Raw genomic sequence first — 22,995 nt, 5'->3', positions numbered from 1 at the left:
CCATTTCTTAAAAGTATTCAATCAGAATTAGATAAATTGGGAATCAGCTTTAAAACCATGGCTGGGAAGCTTTTTATACTCAGATTACTCCAGTTCTAGTTTATCTCAGTTTAGATAAAAGCGTCAGCCAAACAAAATTTAATTATTGATTCATTAAAGAAAACTGTGACCATGAAACGTTCAGTTCAAGAAGGTTGATTGGATGTACTTACTGTATAGCCCATGGGAATTTATGTGGTGTTTTAAATTTATATTATTTGCTATTTTGGCTTTTGTACTTATCTGTTAACAGCAAGATAAAATATTTAGATTTTTTTTTTTTAATGGAGAAAGGTTTGATTTTTATTTTGTAACAGATGGCATATACATGTCTGTGTTGTGAATTCATGACCATTGACATCCCATACATCTGTGCATGAATAGTACAGGATGCAAAGAGGCCAGCTCAAAAGTTGTTAAAATTTTCTGTCTATCATCACACTGAGTTTAGAATCAGTCTTACAGTAGGTGGAAAAATAACCACTTTGGTGATTGATTCCTTCTCCATTTGCTTTTCAGTTTATATTGAAGATCTTGCAAGGAGTGTGGAGCAGAGCAGGAGACTTATCATTGTCCTAACACCAGAGTTTGTTGCCAAGCGAGGATGGAGTATCTTTCAGTTGGAAAATAGACTCCACAGCATGTTGGTGACTGGGGAAATCAAAGTCATCATGATTGAATGTACGGATCTCAAGGGAGTCATAAACTACCAGGAGGTGGAGGCCTTAAAGCACTCCATTAAAGTGCTCTCAGTGGTCAAGTGGAAGGGTCCTAATAGTAACCAGCTCAAATCCAAATTCTGGAAGCAGATACTGTATGAAATGCCTGTCAAGAAAAAGGAGACACTTTCCCATCGACAGGTCTTGGACTCTGGAGAGCAAGGCCTCTTTGGAGACCTCCAAACAGTTTCCACTATTGCGATGACGACCACATCTGCCTCGCTGGCCCCAGCTCACATGGAGATCCCTGACTTTAACCAGACAAACCACCCACAGATGAGACATTACTGCAGAGATTATGAGTATGAGTTATCTTCATCCCCTGTACCAATCACGGCCATGGGAAACAGGCATATGTATTGTAATATTCCAATGACAGTCCTCAATGGGCAGGTAGCACATAATAACTCTGGTAAAAAGAAGCCAGAAATCCACTTGAACAGTACATTTGTTCCGCTATCTGCAAGGGAACTTACAAGTGATATTTGGTAGAGTGCACTGCTATAAATAGCCTCAATGGCTTCCTTTTATATCTGCATGAAGAATCATTAAGATGAACACAGATTTGACTTACAGTGAACACAAGGAACAATTTCTGACTTTTTTTCTTGTTTGTTCATTTTTGAATTTTTGTTCGGGCATAACAAAATGAGGGTAGCTCCCGAAATAACTTTCCTACTTGAATTTCTCCTTTTTGGGGAAAAGAGATTCACAGCCTTGTGTTAAACGTTCAAGGTGTTGTTATGTACAGTTTTCATATCTTTTAGACATAACAGTATAGACTGATTGATTTAATATAAGTTGTTTTCTTTTATTTGTGTGCGTGCGTGAGTGTGTGTGTGTATCTACCCACATTAAAAGGTTGCTTAGAAGGGATTTTGTAGGGGGAGGTATTCACTGTCTTTATGGCACAATTTGTAAAGAGGGGCTGAACAGGTTATTGTGAGCTTTAAAAATAAAGTTTTATTTAAGTAAATAAACCATAACACAATTTGCAAAAAGAGATTTTCATTGTTTGAAGCCGATTCAGTTTAACAAATTGTTCGACTTTTGATGCTATTCATGGTTTCCTAAGACTTCTGTGACTTTTTGTGCTGCTTTTGATGGCTCATATCTCTAAAGACCAATCAAATTTTAGCCTGAATTATTCAAGGAAGTTTCCAGTTTTTATGGTGTATTCTGTGGATAAGATATACAGTATGGATAAAATTAACTGATTTGTATCATCTCGTACACTTTGCCTCATGTTCTTTTCAAACACTGCCTTGAAGATTTCCAGGTGTTAAGGTACCAATTTGCTCATATGAAGCCAGGTGGAAACATTTATCCACACTTCAGGAAATCCATAAAGACAATGGATCATCTGTGGTGAAACAGCAGTAGATTAAACCTAATCTGTACATGGAATATGTCTGGAGTTTTTATAATAATGGCTTTGTTTTCAATCAGATTCTATATACAATGCTAATAGTACAAACCAACATACTGCGATACATTTATTTTTTGGTTTGTTTTTGTTTTCATTTAGTGTTATTTATTTGTTATTTGTAATTTATTTGTTAATAGATTTGTTATTGTCATGCATTCCAGTGCATCAAATGGTGTAAATCTTTCACTTCAATTCCTCCGCTAGGAATAAAGTGGTTCAGAAGACTGGAAAGATATTTATCCCGCTGTTTCTCCTAATTTGAACTGTATTTGTTGGACTGTATGAGTATTGTTTATTCAAGACGTAGTAAAAAGGAGCCAGACTTTTTGGGGATTTGATTTTCTTCTGATCTGAGTTTACATTTTAACTGTTTTTACAAATGTATCTCTCTCATTGTGTTTTCACACATAATGCTTAAGAGAAGAACTGTCCCCAGCTATTTACCCCAGATCATAAAGTGTCCAGTACTTTTATAACCAAAAAATAAAGAAAGGTACAATTTGGTAATGAACCATAAAAAAAACGTAGCTTCATTTGAAACGACTGAGAAAAAATGATATGTTTGTCACATGAAGAAAAATGTTTCCTTCTGCTCATTTTTATTTTACAGCAGTGTTTCTAAATTGTGTTTCTCACTCTTTTTCTCCATGTCAGATTTTCAGTATTTTTTCATTTATATAATGTCCAATGCTGAAGTATTCTTTCTTCCAATTATTTGTAAATTGAAGTAGATTAAAATACGTGTTTTGCAGTTAGGTTTTATGTTTGTTTTATAAAAGACTTTGAGTTTCCTAAGGCTGAATCAAGACTTTATCCTCCCGATATTGCCTTCATTCCTCGAGGCATTAAGAGTTAATACAACAGCAAATGTGTATTCAGTAATCATAGGAAAGAGCACCACCTAGTGTTTACTGCAGTTTCCTTTTCCTAGGTCTTTACAGGGCTTCCATTCCTACATTATGTAGGTACAGGTAGTGGACAGAAAAATGGAAACACCTGGTAAATGAGGGACAGCAAGAAGCTTGAAAACAAGGGCTTCCACACAGGTGGGAGCTTAAACATTAGTTAAAGGAAATAACATTCTAGCACCTTAGGGTCATACTGTATATAAAAATGCTGGTCAGTCTTGGATGCCTATAACTGTGGCTTGCATGGCTGCAAAAGGCGACCACAGTGGCTTTAAAAGAGAGGATGTTGGGGTGCATGTGGCAGGAGCTTCAAGGAGTGATCAAGGCAGCTGAGCTTGTTCAACAGCGTCTAAGGTGATGACATCATAGAACTCCGAGGGAATGACATTATCAGTAGGCAGGCACACATACGCGAGGATTGTGCTATTCTTGCATTAGTTCACAGTGCAAGGCAAAACTGGAAATCAGCTGCAGCTCGGATAACTTAAAATTTCAACTGGGGACGAGCAGTGTTTTCCCAATGATGTTATCCATGTTATACAGTATGATGGCCTTCTTGGTCATCTGAACCCAACTGAGCATTTATGGGATATCCTGGAATGATATCCAGAACATTGTTTTTCACCTCAACTAGGCATGAATTAATTGAATTTCTCATGGAATAATGATATCACATCTCATTTACAGAATTCCAGGCGCTATGCCAAAGCACATATACAGTAGACCATATTGGAACAAGTAATAGGTTTATTCCATGCTGAAAAGAGAAGAAACACAACGTTTCGGCTGTGGAGCCCTACAGCTGAAATGTTGTGTTTTCTTTCTTCTTTCTTCAGTATGGAATAAACCTATTACTTGTTCCTTTGCAGCCTATGCTTGCTGACGCAGCTACCCACCTGAACTACTGTAGACCATATCGGATGCTTGTGGTGACCCAAAACCCTGTTAAGTGACTTTACTGTACAAACAGTAGGCGTTTCTATTTTTTTGTCCATTACCTGTACCCGAATGACTGTTTACTTCTCTATTTTTTGCACTTGACTTCGAATCAAGTTCTTACAGAAACAAATAAAATGCGATTTTTATTCATGTCGAAAAATTGTGACTGGACAAAAAAATAAATTGTCAAACAAAATGTTATAAAATGTGTACTATATTGTTCAAAACTAATAGAAATGTCATTTGATTTAGTATTTTCTCTAATGGTTATTAATGCATGTTCAGGTCAACATTCGACAAGCAATATGAACTGGGAAGCAAGATAACATCTTGTTTAGAACTGTAATTTGTTTACCTGAAGATCATAAATAGAAATAAAGGCAGAGAGTGTGCAAAAAAACAAAAAGGATTTGAAAAAGTATGTTTGTTGAATCCTCTTAACACTTTAACTATACTTGGAATAACTATATCAATGATCCTTGAAGTGAAGACCTTATTACTATATTCTAATGACTATAAATACAATTTCAGAAACATTACTTTTTTAAAAAAGAACTTCAAATCTTTGTACTCGTTCCTTTTTAATGTGTTTTTAAACTTCTAAAATATCTTTTGGAATATTGAGTTTTGTTAACAAAAAACTGCATAGATCTGATAAATAAATATTGTTTATCCAATCAATAACCTACAGTACGTTTTTCTAATTATGTATGCAGATCTTTCTGCTGCCAGCTGTTCATGAAGTTCCATAATTTTTTTGTGTTTTTTCTTCAGTCTTATACAGTAAACTGAATTATTTGTTTATTATATTTTATGTAAAATAAATTTAGGCCCTGGGAATTCCTCTATAATGTCATATGTTTGGCTTCTCTGTAATTGTAACCTGTAGCTTAATGCACAACAGGAAACTGTTAAATGCTCCCCTGAAGATGCCAAAAAGGACCACATAGCATTAACTTGAGAGTTAAATTAAAAATTAAAGATAGTGTTGCAATACTCTCTTTAGAAATCCAGTTGTATTTGCGACACTGGTATGTTGCAATCAAGAAAATGCAGACAATAAATTGAGATCATGTGATAATTTACTTCTTGTCTATCGAGAAAGGCTTCTGATGAATTAACAGTTAATCACTTCATCATTCTAGAGATAGTTAATAAAAAAGGAGAAAGAGAATGTGTTTTAAAATCTAAGTATCAATTGGCTTGAAAACCTTGCCTACCATGCAGTTGTATGAAGAATATAAATACAGTTTATCAGACAAAGTATGATAAATGTTTCTGAAGCAGCTTTTTTAAAGCTTTTATTTACTGAATCTTGCACTTACCAGTTTCCATCATGATGTATAAAACACATTTATCACTGAAATACAAAATATGGTTTGTACAAGCAATATCCAAAAGAAGGATGCATTTAGTGGCATGTTTTACTGTTTCTCTTTCATTTTAGGAAAAAAATTCCAGTTTTTACAAGAAGTATAAGTTGAAATGGTCTGGCAAATTTGCTTTCACAGAGACAGCATGGTCTAGACTTCAGTTGCAGAAGTCTATACATAAAAAGCATCATCTATAAGTTAAAATATTAAATCATAAAATACATAGAAATTTACACTAATCAGATTGCTTTTCTTTTTTTTCATAATATTTTTCATAGAATTCTGTAAAGTAGCCTCCAATAAAAAAAAACATTTTCTTTTATTTTTTTATTTAAACCTCCTGTTCATCTAGTACCTGTATGTACTGTACACATATCAAATAGTACAGATTAATCAAGTTCACAATAACTATTGTATGTGTGATGCTAAAGTCATGTCTAATGTGTTTGTTTACATACATTTTATTCAAATTAACTGCAGTTTAACAGTGTATGCTACACCTTATTCAGACTTCAAATAACATGCTCCTTGAAAGCAAACTCAAATCTCTGATAATTGGAACATTCTTTTTAAAAAAGATTCTGATATGTCCTAATTAGACCTACAACAACCATTCCTCACATCAGGAATATAAGTATATCCTTCAAGTAGCTATCAAGAGGTCAATCTTCAACACTAAGTAAGCTTCTAAACTAGACATACTTTATTTGCTGACATTTTGAGAATCTGTGAAGATGGAGCTAAATTAAATCCAGAAATGTTTTTATGAAACATTTAACTAGTAGTTCACAAAAATGTTTTTGTCTACCTAAGAAGTCATTTTTACTCATAAAAATTAAATTACCGTCATATTTAAACCATAGTTTATTTTAAGTCCATCTGTTCTGATTAGAAGTTAATATTTTCAAAGCAAAGTGTTTCATAAGATAATTTGGCATAATGAATCTTACATCTTACATTAACAAACTGCAGCAATAGGTGGAAACAAGTTAGCAATATGTTTTTGACATAAATGAAAAAAAAACCCACAATGTTCTTGTTCATTCCTCCATATTTAATTCTTGCAAGTGCAATGATAATCACATTCTTTTGATTTTAAAGTACAGTACAAAGAAAATACCATTTTCGTGTTTTATGGTACCTTGTTACCTTTCAGCAATGTAGTTCTAGAGATTTTTGGAAAATAACTATTTTTGTATTTAAGGAAGATGGGTTTTACCTTTATATCTATATACTGTAATCCTTCAGTTGAGCTGGCCTTACATTTATTTGTTTTTTCTTCATATTTCTTCCTTAGCAGTACTTGTAGGTTTAACTTGTCCTGGTATTCTATCAAATGTGTGCCATCTGGCATGCTGGTACTGAAAAAAAAACTAACTTTTTCAAGACATCCTAAAAATATTGTTTTAAACATCTTTCCTACTGATTGAGGATTCTGGTGACCCAAGTTTTTGGTGTATGCTTGCTTGATTGATGGACTACAGTATTTGTGCAGTTCGGAGAAGCAATGAAACTTTGCACAGTTTTTTTTTTCATAAGTGTTATTTCACAATAATGTATTTACACTGGCAATGTTGTTTAAATGCAAATTGTAACATAACACAAGCCAATAAAATGTCTGCATGAAATATAACCTGCCCTTTTCAACATGTGGCAACCTTTTGTCTGTCTTGTGTGGCTTGGGTCTACTTCTCCACCTGGAAATCCTTGTAATCCTTCCATATACAGTATCTACCATTTCAAGTAGTAGATTTAGTACATGGTTTCTATTCAAGAAAGAGGGTTTATTTATTTGTGTTTCCATTTGAATGAATCCATGCAGGCAAAAGTAACCGTGCAACCATTCCTCATCACTTGAAAAGTCCAATAAATTGAAACCTATTGAAATAAGAATTACAAAACTTGCATATCAGATGCATAGATGGCCTGGAAGTTTTGTAACTTAAATCAATTACCATGTTAATTGTCATCAATTAAATGATCTCCTTAGTTTTACAGTATATACCCTTTTATTACAATTTACCCATAAACACTGAGAAACTTTGTGGCCATAGGCACATCTGGAACGCCATTGAAAAGCTCAACTTGGGCTTAGGCAGGCTGTTGTAATAACTGTTTAAAGCACAACTGGCCTAGCTAGTATTTGAACCCTGACTATTTTCTACCCCATAAACACATCACCTTTACATAGTTATTTCATAATGAACCACTATCATTTTTGTCTTAATTAGCTCTATGCCAACCACGTGCAACTGGTTAATTAAATTGGAGTTTGCAGCCTCAGCATAACTTATAAAAACTATTGGAGAGAAACAGGAAGGGTTATAATAAATAAAAATGTTGAATGTTATTAGTTTCTACTTACAGCAGCAACCCATTGTTGTCATGATCTATGTATATACTGTATAATAACACCTAATGAAACTAGGTCATTAATGGTGCTTTCTCAACTTTGCCTTATACTGTATAACGAATTTATAATTATGTAATAGTCCGAACTGTGCTTAGCTTGTTCATTCGCTCTATTTTTTGCCCCGTCCCAGTTTTTTTTGGAAATGACATGTGTCTTTAAATAGCTGGGATATTCAGGGGTTCACTCACATGGGTTCAGGACTTCTAGGGCTTTCGGCAGGGAGACTGGAAAAAGAGAATTGTTAGACCAACACTTATGGAAATTAACTACATAAGCAACTGATTGACCTGAGAAAAGCTAGAGACAAGTACACTAGTTCACATTCATGTAAATCCTGTTATATGTTAAACACAATGCAGCACCACACTTATTCATTGTCAAGGGACTGTTTTGAAGGTTTCAGTGTAGTACTTAGCCTATATAGTTTCCATGCAAATTAGTCTAGTATACTATGCCAGATGTAGGCTTAACAGTAGATACAATAGCATCTGTCCATGAACATGGTTGAAGTGGATCCAGAGCCTATCCCAGCAAGCAACAGGCGCAATGCAGGATACACCCTGGATGGGACGCCAGTCCATTGTAGGGTACACCAAGACAAAGACACACACACACCAGGGCCATTTTTTTTAAAATAACCTACCAGTGTGTCTTTAGACAGTGGGAGGAAACCAGAGCACCTGGAGGAAACCTACACAAACATGGGAGAACATACAAACTCCATGCAGATAGCACCCTAGGAATTGAACTTAGGGCCCCAGCTCTGTGAAGAAGCAATATTAGCATCACTTTGAGACCTGAAGCAGGCCTTTGCTGTGTTTGGTTGCAGAGATACGGTATAACAAAATGTTTGAGGGGAGAAAATTGAAATCGGCTCTGGAGGGCAGGACCAGTAGGAGGTTTAACTATTGCACCACTGTGCCAACCAATACCATCTGAGAAAAAAAAAAGTGTTCTGAGCATTTTATATTAGAATTATTCATTCCAGTGTAATATTACCCTATGGTAATACATTATCCAAGCCTCTCTTCTTTTTCATTTTTCATTACAGATTTATTTTAATATACTATTGTAAAATATTTTTTTTAATTAGTAAATAGGGGAGATTCTCATTCACAAAGTTTACATTTCTTTAAATAGCGTTTAATATTATTCATATATATCCATAATTACTCATCAAATAATTAATATAATACTTTTGAGAACATTTCCATTAGCACTAGGAGTGTTAAACATGTTAATATTCTATCAGGTAATCATCTTGTTCTATGCATAAAAGCAAATCTTCTGAGCAACTACTTCGAGGATAAAGTGCTTTTTGATAATTATATGTACGCAGATATATGATTTATATTTTAAAAAATAAATATATTTAGTCATCACAATTAAAAGATGCATGTAGAAATGATAAATAATTTCATTTGTGCATAGATTAAAGTTTGTGGTTGTTCCTTACATTCATCCCTAGGCTGCAATTGCATTTTATTACGGTAAAGCAGCGGTCTTCGCTGTGACCAGAGCTACTATACAAGTACTGCAGTTTGAGAACACATGAAAATCAGTGTCTTTGCGCACATGTGCGAATATATGAAATATGAAGTGTCTCACTTAGAAATTTTATTTTCTTAAGGGGGGCGGGCAACTTTTGTGCGTTTCCTCCGCGTTTTCCGGGTTTAACTGGATGCGAAGTTTCCTGTGTTTGTCGCACAGACCAGCTGCAGCAGCCATGGAGTGACACGCTATCAAACCGCTAACTTTTGCAAAACTTTCATTTTGTTTTATATTTTGTTCTTAAAACGACAGTCATCGAAGCACTAAAATGGCAAAAGATTGCACCGCTAAAAGTCTGGATAAAATAGATCTTTCCTCTCTGAGGGTGAGTACTGGATGAATTGTTTGAGATATATAAGCAGACGTCTTTGTAAACGTTGTTTCAGTAATGTTATCTCTTGTCCCTAACACATGAATCACACCTTCAAATTTTGTGTCAGCTGCGGGAACAGGACCTAGAGTTGTCCATTCTTCTTTTGTCACGATAATGAACCATTTAAATACGTGTGTTATCAGTTAATGTTTTCGCAAAAATAACGAGAAAGGCTGGTTCTTGATTGCGAATGACAGTTGTACTCTGAAGTATGGTATGTATTGACGGTTCTTCACTAAGTTCAGTTTTGGCTTTTCTTTGGAGCACAAGTTGTTAAATAATCTGGTTTAACTATTTGACTAATTTGATCGATCCAGATACTGTTTTAAAAAAGTGCAGAGTGGGCGTTAATGTTCAGGAGATGTTATGAAAATACTGTTCAGTAAAATTCTGTTCAGTACCCAAGCCCAGACAACGAGCACTTTAAACCCACAGAGGTCCCTACTGTGGTTGCAACGCTGAAAATACCTTTCTGTCTCTTAGCTGTCAAAGATGCTTCAGAAATTGGGTGCTGCTGATTATTAGGGACTCTTTAATTAAGCATAAAGACTAAGGGTAGAATTTATATAAAACTGGGATTCAAGAATTTGAGACTATTGTGCAGTTTTTTTTCTCTACCAAAGCTAAAATGTCACTACAAGAATGAATAGATCAAGGAGGATAAGTAAAGATAATGATTTTCAAAAAGTCAGATAAAGAGGAAGATGTACCAAACATAAAATATGTTTGTTGGACACTACTGCAGTCTACAGTATGTCTTAAAATGTTGAACTTCTGAAATCACATAGGTTGTGTGGAGACAGCTGGTTGTCAGCCAGAGGTCTTCACAGAATGTCCAGAAACATTTCACTAAGGGAAGAAGTAGTGTTTAAAATCATCCTTCTTCCATGATGGATCTGCTGACGTGTGGATCTGGATTCAATATTTTGTAATTAATAACAGCATTATTTATAATAATTATATTTAAGCCAGATGTTATGTTAAAATCGAAGAGCCAGATAGAAAGAGGCCCATTGGTTGGTAAAAAAAAGTTAAATCTCTCCTGTGTCTTATTCGGGATCTGTCTTTTTCTTCTTCTTTAGGATCCTGCTGGAATATTTGAGCTGGTTGAAGTCGTTGGAAATGGAACATATGGGCAAGTGTACAAGGTTTGTTCCCCTATTTTACAGCTAGATCATGTTTCTTCCTTCACTGTAGTCTTTGAAAGTCTAGGTAATAGCTGCTTGTTTCAAGTTAAATTCCAGTTTGTTGTTATGATTTACAATATCATTTTGTTTTGTTGCTGCAAATTCAGAAGTAAAGTATTTTCAATTCTGGAGAAGTAAGGCAATGCATATTAATTTGTAGTTTCCTCTTTCATGTTAAACTTAATATAATCATCATTGTTATATTTCTATATTTCTTATTGTAGATGTTTTAATTTCTGTTACCTTGATGTTTTTTAAATGCCCTTATGTGCAAACTTTCTTTCCCAGGCTCTAAACAAATATAGGTGTATTTAAATGTGTTATTTGACTTCTGGTAAAACCATTTGTGGTTTCAGTAAAGATACTTTTAACACTTTTGGGTGGGGTCATCATGTTTATGAACGTTGAACTTGGTGTTGCATCTTCAAGGCCTCACACAAAGCAGCAGTGGCATAAGAAGATGTTTTTGTCTATAAAGCAATTTGCAGATAACATCTGTTCATTTTGTTTGCTTTGTGGTCTAAGTCCACTTGAGACAAAGGCAGATTTAACAGAAGAGGGTTGTGTTAACTGCAAATACCTGGTTACTGTAATCTTAATGACAGAATGAACCAAAAAAGATAAGTACATAGAGGTAGCCGCTACTAAAACATTTGCTGTAAAACAAATCATATGTATCTGGATCAAAAGAGTAATAGATCACAATTTCATCTACAGTACATTGCAAGTTTCAGGCTTTTTTTGGGTTTTTGCATTCAATGTACAGTATTTTGAATGGGGGAGCACAGTTCTTTTCCCAGGCATTTTTAAAATATTTTATTTTGGAATTTGAGCTGACATTGTTATCGGTAATTATCGTGTTACATGACCATGCACCTTATCATTTCAAAAGCAGTGCACACATTCTCAATAATAACACAGGGACACATTGTTCATGGAAAGTAAGTATTCAAAAGTACTTTGGTAAATAAAATATCCCTTAAAAGGACAATTGAATATAAAAAGCTTTCTTACACAGCATAAATGAAAGTATTGAGCACACAATTCAAGGATATCAGACTACTTGTTTAAAAGAACACAATGTAGTTCAATAGGGAAGCTTTTTAGCTGCTTATACAGTAGTAAAGGTAATGGAGTTTCAGTGTGTTATACAAAATTTTCATAATCATTCAATTGTCGAATCCTAGTTTTAAGCATTTCTGTCATGATGTGTTGCTTTGTATGCTATTTAATGTGAGTGTGCAAAGGTTCTGCTCAAGCATATTGACTGTCTTTTAAAGCCACAGTGTATGAAACAAGATGCAGACAGCCTGGTTTCCCTTTCTCCTTACCTCTTTCCCCTCTCTCCCCTGGAGCCCCATATAAACAGGAACATAAGTGGAAGACAGAACAATAGCTTATCCTCTTTTTACTGAAGGTTTGCGCAGTGATGTTGTTGGCCACCAGCTCATATACTCTGTATTTACTATAACCACAGGATAAAACATCTGCTGTGCACAACATTGTTTAACACGCAAAGTGTGAGATTACTCAGTGATCATTCAAGACAGCATTTGCTGATAGGGAGTTACGTGCGGAACAGCTCCCCTCGACAAATCACAAAATATTGAAACACCAAGCCAACTAAGCAATGCACTCTTTTTTCCGTCCTAAAGTTTTTGTTTTCATTTATTCATTTCTGGAAATGGTACCTGTGCCTTTTGACAGTGAGCATAATGAGTCATTTTTCGAAGTGCAGTGAAATGCACTGGTGGTAAGGTAAAAACACTCAGTGTACTGATGATTTCTCTACATTTAAGATTGTTCAGCAGCAGCATCTCATAGAATCATATACCTGTATACAGTATATATCAAAAACCATTGTAGAACTGAAACTTGGGGTAGAAAAAAGTAAAATAGTACCGTTTTTTGTTAGAGTGGTAGTTACTGGTATTTCCAAGAAACCCTTTCTCTTCCTGAAGTTCATGATAAACAGCATGCTACCTAAAACAATATTGAAACTGTAGCTAAGCCTTTAAATATGTATATAAGAAAAATCAATGAACAACAAGAGCTCATTGATCCAGACCCCTCTCTGTGTGATTTCCTTTTTAAATATCTTAGAAAATTGACTCGCAAAACATATCTTGATAATTTACTATGGATGAAAGGTGTTCGGAGAGCTGTGTAAAAATAAATTAGCATTGGGTACTTGGCAATAATTTAGTAAAAAGTAAATATAGAGTATTTAATTGATCAAAAAATGTTTTTTAGCTTGTAATTATCTGTGTAATGCTTCTAAGTTTTGTTTGCTCCAGGTAAAGTGTTAAGGCCTTTATGTGCAGGAAATCCTGGTTTTGAAAGCTTGGCTCAGTCACTGACAAACATGACTGATGGGAGTTCAGTTTTGTAGCTTACTTTTTTTTTCTGGTATAAGAACAGGAGGTTACAGGACAGAATAAAACATTTCTGAGGAAATATTAATGTGACAAAAATACTAGTTTGTGTCCCTCTGTCTATGTGTAAAAGGCTGAATTGTTTGTTTTTTTCAAACCAATACATTTAATAATTTACTGAGTCTGATCCTTCTATTCCAAAACTTCTAATGGGCTCCACTATTTTTGTTCCTTGTTGTCAATTACACCTCTAGAAACAAAGGGCAGGGGGACATCAATGCAAATCCTTTCATACAAATATATAAATAGGACATCCCTCTGCTGGGTCTGTTTAAGTAGCTTTCCAGCCCTGTTGTTGCTTAACAAGCTTTTTTCATCATGTAATTCTGAGAAAAGGCAAACCAGCTGTACGATGAAAAAAGTGAATACAGTATGTTACAAATCTGTCAGTAGTTGTGTTTCAATCAGAAAGAAACATAAGCGTAGGTCTCTTGTAAGCAAATGTGACATGTGCATTTCTCTTCACCGGTTCAAAAAAACGCCACCAATAAAGTTAATTTTAAAACTAATCTGCAGACAGTGCAGTGGTAGCTTTGTTGTTGCTTTAATTTCTGGAGAAGTTGTCCCATTAATCTGATCTAATGTACAGTACAACATTAGCTTTAACATTCTAATGAAAAAGATTTTGTTGTGCTCACAGAGGATGTTTATTTTTCACTTACCAAGTCCTTGCCAAGGGTCTGCCACATGTGACTTCCTATCAGCTAGACTAGAAAGCAAAGCTTTTTTTTCCTCAGGAATTCTGGTAATAGAGACCAGGAAAGCAGGTAGTTACTAATAATTTTTAAAAACTAAATAAAAAGCACTTTTGAGCTATCTATGAAAAGAGTTTCTAATGTCAGTGAGATCTAGATCAAAGAAAATAGGTTAAAGGCTACCGGGAGCATGCTGGGCGTGCTTAAGTCCTCTGTCAGTTACTCATGGACACTCTTTCAGCATGTTATCAAATGTTTTTCTCTTTTATTCTTGTGGTACCTGAGTCTATACCAAGAATCCCCATCATAAGTGCAGTGCTGGTTTTGTGAGATCTTAATCAAGCGGTCAGCCAGGTAATAGTGACACAGTCAGTAGCTTTCAATCAGCAGGAATTTGTGCTTATCCGCCCTTGACTGTCTTTCCAGTTCAATGTGTCAGATCTTTCCTGTCTTACAAAAGAATAAATGTTCATGCCTTACATCCTCTGTTACAACATTGACCACTGGCTTATTCTATTGCAAATCTGAAAAAGAACTATGTTTCAGTCCTACAGTATGTACGTGGATTGAGTTATAAAACACTATATTCCTCTGTTTAGTCTTAGAAAGGTACTGTAATTCTATTGCTTGTTGTACAAACATTGGGTCAGACAAACACAATAGCAAAGTCAGACTTTGTAAATATATTGCACATGCAGATTTGCTAGGAACAAGTCATTTCTTTTTCACCAAAGGATGTACTGTAATACTTTCAGGAAGACATTGGCTTTGTACTAAGACCAAGATTGTTATAAATTCACCCTCTGGATAGCCAACAGTGAAACATAAACCAGAGGACACAAGTGAAAACTACAGGGAAGGGCATTTAGAATGGAATTGAGAAGACAACCTTTTCCACAAAGGGTTCTGGAAGCATCTATCCATCCATGTTGTTGAAGCTGATACCCTGGCTTCTTTGAAGATCACTTGGCTACTAGCAACTAAATCAAAAAATCAAAAAGTCCGATGAGGCTGGATGTTAATCGTTCCTTTTTTAAATTAATTGAGATTAGATTTCAATGTATACTTTATGAATAAAGACTTTTTTTCAGATTCAAAGATTCAGTTCATCATAGAATCTTGCTTCCCTGCATCTATTGGCCTTTAAAACACCATTTTGTTCGCATGTGTCTACATAACAGAAATATCTTCTCTTTTCTTTCTATTTTGCATGTATTTTTGACTAATATAGGGGCATCTCAGTTCAGAGGTTTATGAATTACATGGATGTGCATTTTTTTCAGTCAAGGTCTTTTAACTTTTACAGTTACACACATTTCACTATTACTTTGGTGAAATTGTGTTTTATATACCAGCTTGCTTCAGGAGCTTAGAGTAATTAATTCCCTTTTGCTCTACTTTTAAAGAATGTTTTAAACCAAGTACAGTAGTAAAAACATACTAGCCAGTGCAGGACCTTAAGATACAGTATAAAACCTGATCTGTTCACCTCTGTCCATTTTTTAGAGAAATATACCTGTGAATATTCTTGCCTACCATACTTGCTTTTATATTTTACTTTTCACAAACAAGAAACAACATTTTTCATATTAATAACTAGCAGCCATATCACCCTGCAACTCACAACTGGCAACCCACTGAAGCTAAGCAGGTGTGAGCCTGGTCAGTACCTGGATGGGAGACCTCCTGGGAAAAACTAAGGTTGCTGCTGGAAGAGGTGTTAGTGGGGCCAGCAGGGGGCGCTCACCCGTGGTCCATGTGGGTCCTAATGCCCCAGTATAGTGATGGGGACACTATACTGTAAACAGGCGCCGTCCTTCGGATGAGACGTAAAACCGAGGTCCTGACTCTCTGTGGTCATTAAAAATCCCAGGGCTCTTCTCGAAAAGAGTAGGGGTGTAACCCCGGTGTCCTGGCCAAATTTCCAATTGGCCCTTACTAATCATGGCCTCCTAATAATCCCCCTCTATGAATTGGCTACATTACTCTGCTCTCCTCCCCACTGATAGCTGATGTGTGGTGAGCGTTCTGGCGCACTATGGCTGCCGTCGCATCATCCAGGTGGATGCTGCACATTGGTGGTGGTGGAGGGGAGTCCCCATTACCTGTAAAGCGCTTTGAGTGGAGTGTCCAGAAAAGCGCTATATAAGTGTAAGCAATTATTATTATTATTATTATTAATTACAATCCTGGGCTAAATCTCTAATCCAGTAGTGAACTGTCCGCTTCTATTTACTGAATGCAAGAGACTTTAACTTCCCTTTATAAGTATGTTACATACCAAAGATAGATTTTATATCTTTCATTTCCATTGGAACAGTCCATTGGAAAGGATTGTTATTCTGGCATGTCTGAAATCTGTCATCAGTTTTGCCTTTGTTAGTAGTTATTAATTAAATCCTTTCATTAAAGATATCCCCCTTGAGAATCAAGATTATTGCCTACAGATGGTAAAATCATGTCTGATTTAAAAAAAAATTGTTAGCACATGTACACACTTTAGATTGCTGTAAAGAAAAAGAAACAAATGTCATAGTACTGTATTTATTAATGGCTCAGGATACAGTTTATCCACTTGTGATGACTTGGGTTGGTATATGTATTTATAAGGAACAAGTAATAGGTTTATTCCATGCTGAAAAAAAGAAGAAAGAGAACACCTTTCTTGGAAAGAAAACTGTGTTCTCTTTCTTCTTCTTCTTCTTTTTTTCAGCATGGAATAAACCTATTACTTGTTCCTTTGCAGCCTACGCATGCTGACGCAGCTACCCACCTGAACTATGTATTTATAACGTTAACATAGCAGTTCTAAAACTGTTGTCTGCTGTGGAAGGTCAAAATATTGGTGAAAAGAATAGTTTTTTGAGTTGGTGTCAAAGCATTTTTATAGAGGGAGTTGTCCTATGGTTGTCCAAAGCATAATTTTTCATTGACATTTAAAATTAACTTGAGCTCAGCCTTGTCCAATTAGACTTGAGTTCAATTTATTATTTATGATCTCCGGCCTGTTTAGAAATGATGGGTACTGGTTAAAATATGTATATATTTAGAAATGTTAAGAAATAGACATTTAGAAATAATTTGAATTACTGTACTGTATTAACAATTCTCTACTCTTTAAAATTCAAGATTTCAGTGTGAGTCTAGTACTTCTGGACCTTTGCCTTTTGCTCAATAGGGTATTTTGGGGAAAAAAAACAAACTGAAACTTTGATTTTGCCTTGATGTGTCAGGTGCTGCCGAGAAGAAAGCAAAAACAAGATTTGTGGTTATCGTCTTTCGGTTTATGCAGCATTCAGACTAAAACGAATTGAGGATATGGCCTGAAGAGGCATTTAGCTGTCTTATGCTTTGGGTTTAGAGACTGTTTAGTTCCTCTTCTGTTTAATAAATGTGAGACATTTGTGAGCAATATACCGTAAGTCACATAGATTGCCTGGACTCTTTCTGGATGACTAACATAATTTTTTTTTTTTTAAGTGTGATGCTTGCATTGCTGAGGTGTATTTTTTGATCGTGTGTGCTTAGGGTGGAGCTCCATTTGTGGTAAAAAAGGAAGACAAGTCGCTTCCTGAATGTATTATCTTTTCCAGTGTTTGAAATTATCTTTATCATGCCTCCCCCTGTCTTCTAAGTCGGGGCAACAGAGAGACTATTAATGTTTGAAATTATGTAGTGCAATAGCCCTTTTCTCATTTAGGGAAAAAAGCCAATTGTTAGTAGGGAGCATATGATAACCGTTTATTGCCCTGAAGCCATCCTTTCCAAGAAGTAACTCTTCTGTTCTTTTGTAGCAGAATTCTGAATGTGTCTCAGAAGTCCCTGAAAGATATCACTTTGAAATGGAGGAAGACCCTGAGTGTTAGGGTGACCTATAGCCAAGATTAGTACCAGTCATGTGAATGTCTCTGTAAAACCACCTTTACTGTCAAGGCTTAAAATGACACTTGGTTTCATGGTTAACAGAACTGTTGAATATATAATAGAAGTCTAATTAAGAGCACATTAGGACAACTGCTTCTAGAACTTAGTTCCAGACAAAGCAATCATGTGGATGTTTATACACTGTATCAGAACTATGAATAAACTGTCATCTTCAGCTGTTCGTGGGCTCCAATTTCCTTTACCTCAAAAGGTTCAGTTTTTCTGCTAGCAACATGTTTGTCTTCCATTCAGCATTGCTTCCTGGATTGGTTTATGTTCGAAAACTACTTTGGGCCACAGCCATTGACTTTCCACTCAGATGTTAAGTGTAGTTGTCATGTCCTACCAAAGTAACCATAAAGTAACAGTACAACAGTAAGTACTGTACAGTTCTTTAACCCTAAAGTTGTCAAATGTAAAATCACTGTGTATGTGTGTTTGCTGCAGCCTAAAGATAACTAAAGAACTTTTTTTCTGTCCATCATTCTGTACTTCAGAGATGCAAATATCAGTGCAGAATGGTCTTTAAGAGACCGTCACCTTTTCCTTATGGCTTGCACTCCATTTAATCAGCGAAGCTGACATGGTAGAGTAGCCAAGTCCAAGAAAATAAATTTTCCTGGTCTATCCCATAATACACATTTTACTCAGTTATGTACAGGGTATTGTGAGACAGAGAAAAAGGTCAGACAGCACAGTGACCGGTAGGAGTGGTGAACTAACTTTTGGTTAGTTCCAGCAATTGCTTTATGATTGTTTATCACTTCTTCTTTGTGCCATCACAAGTTAGTCCACCTCCTTCCTTCCAAATACAAAGGCTTAAGAATCTAGCGGAGTATGAGACATGGAGTGGCTGAGTCATTGTACAGTTGATAAAGAAGAATGATCCGTGTTAATAAATTGTGTTAATAAAGGGTGACTATTATCATTGCCGTCTAGATATGTTTGGGAGAAAAGGGAACCACAAAACAAGGCGTGATATTCTTCTTTGTGTTAATATTCTATTCTATATTACTCACACTTCTTTCGGTATTGAGCCATAATTGGAATACTCTGAATTTAACAAGACTTCTATCTTACTGCAGTCTTGAATATTATTAGTACATCATCCCGTATTTGTTTTGCAATAACATTTTGATTGTTACATAAGGCCTTATATTCTGTAGTCGTGCCAGAAGAAAGGTTGTGCGTTACTGCAGTAGTGTACAGTACATTGTACAGCTACTGTATAAAGTTAGATGACATCAACTGCTTCTCCTTTTGCAAGTTACTTCCCTGTTCTATGGGTTGCAGGGCTCAACAGTGCACAGCTGGCACTGCAATCACAGAAAAAAAGTGATTAGCATATTCAGGCTATGTTGCACCCCTGACGAGATATCTTTCCTATGTCATTAGGGTTGAGAAAGCGCTCGTGTTGTGAAAGTCCTCTGTAAGGACTTACATGGGTCACCACGTGGCTGAAGAAAGGAAGCTGCCTTCTTAACGTGTTTCCTGCTTTTGCTGTTCAAGCAACTGGGCTCCTACCCAAATGGCATTACGTCACAAATCCCTCCAGTATTGAAGGCTGTGAAAGAGCTTTTGGTGCTGAAATGTGTGCTTTCCAAACAGATTTGAAAAGGAAGATGACAGTGGTCCCTTTGCTCAACTGCTCAAAAATCGTGCTGGGAAGTGATAACCTTTGAACTCATGGGGAGGAGGCAGTAGAGCAGACAGTCACTGCCAAGGATATTTCTGTAAGAAATAAGGGATTTCCTTATTTTCCCCTTTGGTATTTTGGAGCCTTGCTCCTACCCGATTACATTTTACATATTGAAAAGAGGAAAAATAGGAAGAATAAAAATCCTCAAATTAAAGATTTCCATTACAAAAAAGAATAAAGAATAAATATTTGAATAAAATAGAAAATACCAAAGGTGTTGTTATAGGGCCTAGGTACCTGTATAAGGAACAACTCCAGAAAGACTGGTTCATAAAGCAAGTTATTTTTTTATTCCTTGGTAGAAACTGACACTTAAAGAGTATTGAGAGTGAAATTCGAAGTGAGGGTGCTGAGGAAATGATCCATTCAAAGCCACTTATAAAGCAGTTGCTCCAGTGTCATTGTCTTTATTAACACTGTTGTCTTATGATATAGAACATGGGCATCCACTACATATCGAATTTGCTAAGGTATGCATGTGTCTCTGGTTTTATAAAAGCTTCGTTTGTTTTATGTGTTTCTGTTTTTCGTTTTTAAATCTTGATTGTTGTGCAATAAGTTATGCAAATAAGTACAGTGAATAGGTTGTTATTTATAGTACTCCATTTTAGTAGGTCACAGTAGTAGTTAAAACCAGTCTTAACACAGATTTACAATGCTTTTCTTATATGGTGTTTGAGTGTGGTTTTTTGCATGTTTGAAAATAACACTAAGGGGTCTCACTCTTGGCTTTTATGTTACTAATGTGAGACTTTGTGGTTCAGATGCATTACACAAAAAGAACACATTCCTTCCCTTTCTGCATTTTTCCAGTGCTTGGAACCAATAACACACATATAGCAAATATAGCAAAATATATATTTTGTAGACCAGTTTGGAATTTTATACATTAAATTGTGTGGTTGTTTGCCAGGACAGGGTGGAATAATGGCATGGCAGTTAGTCCTGCTGTCTTCTGTCTGGTGTCTGCTTGTTCTTCCAGTCTTTGTGTTTCTCCTCCGCCAGTCTGTTCTTCCAGTACAGGCTCTGAATTGCAACAACTATTGCAAAAAATAAGCAACTTTCTGATAACTGATGGATTGTTTGCAACATTGGGACAAATTTATGTCCCTGTCATTTAACAAATAAGTCTCTGTTTATGTCTTAAACCTGCTTGTTTTCTCTTTTTTATGTTCCCATATCAAGCGTAACCCTAACCTTGGTGTTTTTGAAGTCACACCAGTGTGTTATGAAATTCAGTATGGACTAAATTTGCAACAGTCCAATATATGCTGTAATAAGCACAGTGCTGAGTTGAGAAACACACTGTTAACACATTGGAAAATCAGAAGAGATGATAAGGAAACATTAAAAATCATCACAGTACAGCTAGATTTGTATATTCACTTCTGCCCAACAAAGTCTTAAACTTTGTGTATTGTTTAATCTTTAGTGGTTTTCCTTCCTTTCGCAGTATCACTATGTTGGTCTTTCAAGGTATTTTTCTATTGAAATTGTAGCCATGTTGTTTCAAGCTACCAGTTAAGTTTGATAGCTGTGTGTTTTGTAGTACGTGCAATACCCTCCTAGCTTTATGGATGTGACCTGACAAGTGTGACCTACGGATAATTTTATTTGATTTAGTAAAAACGATGAATGAGATGCTACAACATTTCATACTGGCTGCTCGCGCACAGTTTACCTTGGGTTGTTGTGGTCAAGTTTGTGAAGGTTCTGATCATTATGAATTCGATATTTCTAAATGGCAAGAGTGGTTTCTTCTCACTCTAGATAAGCTATGACAACAACAGCTGAAGTTGTTTATGAAGTATAAAGCTAGTGGAGACCTTGAGTAAACTGTTGATGCTTGTATTATACCTACAGTACATTGTAACTCCTGATTGGATCTAAAATGTCCAATTTTTTTCACAGTAGCTTAGAAGCACATTTTATTAGAATATATATAATGTGTATATATATACATTGTATAGTCTGTGCTACTTTCTATACCATTAGGTCTGTTAATTCAAGATATGTTGTGTTGTCAAGATGCTTAAAATGCCACACAGATGTTTTCAAATTACCTTTAAAAAGACATTATGATTTATTCAGTTTTTGTGAGCTTTCAAATTATGAAAAAGAGGAAAGTTTTCAAAATAGCAATATACAGTACTTACTACGCTAGAGAAGCATAGTGTAATTCTAAATGTGTTTCAGTCAGACACCCTACAGACTACAGTCTTCTCTATTTTCTGTAAAGAGCAGTGCCCCTGAAAGACGCTTACACATGCCTTTTTTTTTGTTGTGTCCTGTTTTCCTAACCCATATGCAATGTAAATCATGGTCTCCACTCTTTATCTGGCTCTCAACAGTACATTACAGTCTAGAAACAGAAAATAAATAAGTTAAAGACCGATAATATGCACTGAAATGTGTGTGACATTTGTTGGAGTTTTAAATTTGTTTTCAGGTCCAGAACAGCTTCAGTTTTTTAAGATTTCAGTGAGCTTTTTCCAGATCAAACAATTGAAGGAAACAGAGCTTGAGATGTTTTTTTTTTCTCTCATTCAACTGGCGACTAAACAGGCAACATACTTTTGCATGCATTGACCAACAAGGAGCTGTTTAAATCATTTGAGTTTGAGCCAAACACTTGTCAAACACATTCTTTGATCCCATTTTGTGGATGTCTTAGGTAGACGTAGCTAGATAGTGCGAGGAAACTTTCATTCTGTGACAGCAGTGCTTACTTCAAGCCACAAAGTATTTAGTTTCCCACCATCAGAACTGCAGGACTGACCTAAAATAACTGGCTTTTCAGTTTTCAAAAAGCTCTGTATTCTCTCTCATGTCTCATAAATGCACCATGCCCTTCAGTATAAAAGCCGTGTGTTAACGAGTGAAAGTGTGTGGCAATAACAAAGGCATGACACAAACTCGTGGTTAGCTGGAGAATAAAAAGCATTTTTGTGAGAATGAAAAGCTTAGTGTCAACTCATTTTGAAAAAATCAGATGCAAAAAATGGGGATCTCTGTTTTCAGTGTTTTAATGTGAGAGTAAAATATTGAGAAATAAGAAATCATTCTAAGCATTTCTTATCCAGACAGTTTGAAAATGTGTTATTTCAGTAACATCAGTAGAGGGACTGCTGAGGTTTTTGATTTATTTATATAGTGTATGTATGTTTATTAAATGTGTATATTGCAGTAGGATCCACTGTTATATACATGTCTAGGTTTTAGATGTATTTTTTAAATTACATTGCTTTTCCCTGTAATTTATGATTTTAAAGCTGCTTTCACCAAAAGGTTCTTTTTATTGCACTTTATGT

The 22,995-nt window shown here is 35.6% G+C and overlaps 2 protein-coding genes across 11 annotated transcripts in view; both read left to right on the top strand.

Moving 5' to 3' along the window:
* The window catches only part of il1rapl2 (interleukin 1 receptor accessory protein-like 2), a 299,082-nt gene extending 292,042 nt beyond the window's left edge, over positions 1-7,040 (top strand). For both annotated transcript variants that reach the window (XM_088596851.1, XM_088596850.1), the window contains exon 11: positions 559-7,040. In XM_088596851.1, coding sequence (XP_088452977.1) covers positions 559-1,250 — 692 coding nt within the window. In that variant the 3' untranslated portion in view covers positions 1,251-7,040. The remainder of the gene's footprint in view (positions 1-558) is intronic.
* A 2,465-nt stretch (positions 7,041-9,505) lies between these two features.
* LOC148653859 (traf2 and NCK-interacting protein kinase) overlaps positions 9,506-22,995 on the top strand; it is a 62,187-nt gene continuing 48,697 nt past the window's right edge. For 6 of the 9 annotated variants that reach the window (XM_088596841.1, XM_088596840.1, XM_088596845.1 and 3 more), the window contains exons 1-2: positions 9,506-9,696; positions 10,827-10,892. In XM_088596841.1, coding sequence (XP_088452967.1) covers positions 9,640-9,696; positions 10,827-10,892 — 123 coding nt within the window. In that variant the 5' untranslated portion in view covers positions 9,506-9,639. The remainder of the gene's footprint in view (positions 9,697-10,826; positions 10,893-22,995) is intronic. The other 3 variants (XM_088596847.1, XM_088596846.1, XM_088596844.1) reach the window with 1 other exon arrangement.

Source organism: Lepisosteus platostomus, chromosome 10 (genome assembly GCF_059453375.1).
Source record: "Lepisosteus platostomus isolate fLepPlt1 chromosome 10, fLepPlt1.hap1, whole genome shotgun sequence".
Taxonomy (NCBI): domain Eukaryota; kingdom Metazoa; phylum Chordata; class Actinopteri; order Semionotiformes; family Lepisosteidae; genus Lepisosteus; species Lepisosteus platostomus.
Note: the sequence above shows the minus strand (reverse complement) of the source record. Positions and strands in the feature narration are given on the sequence as shown.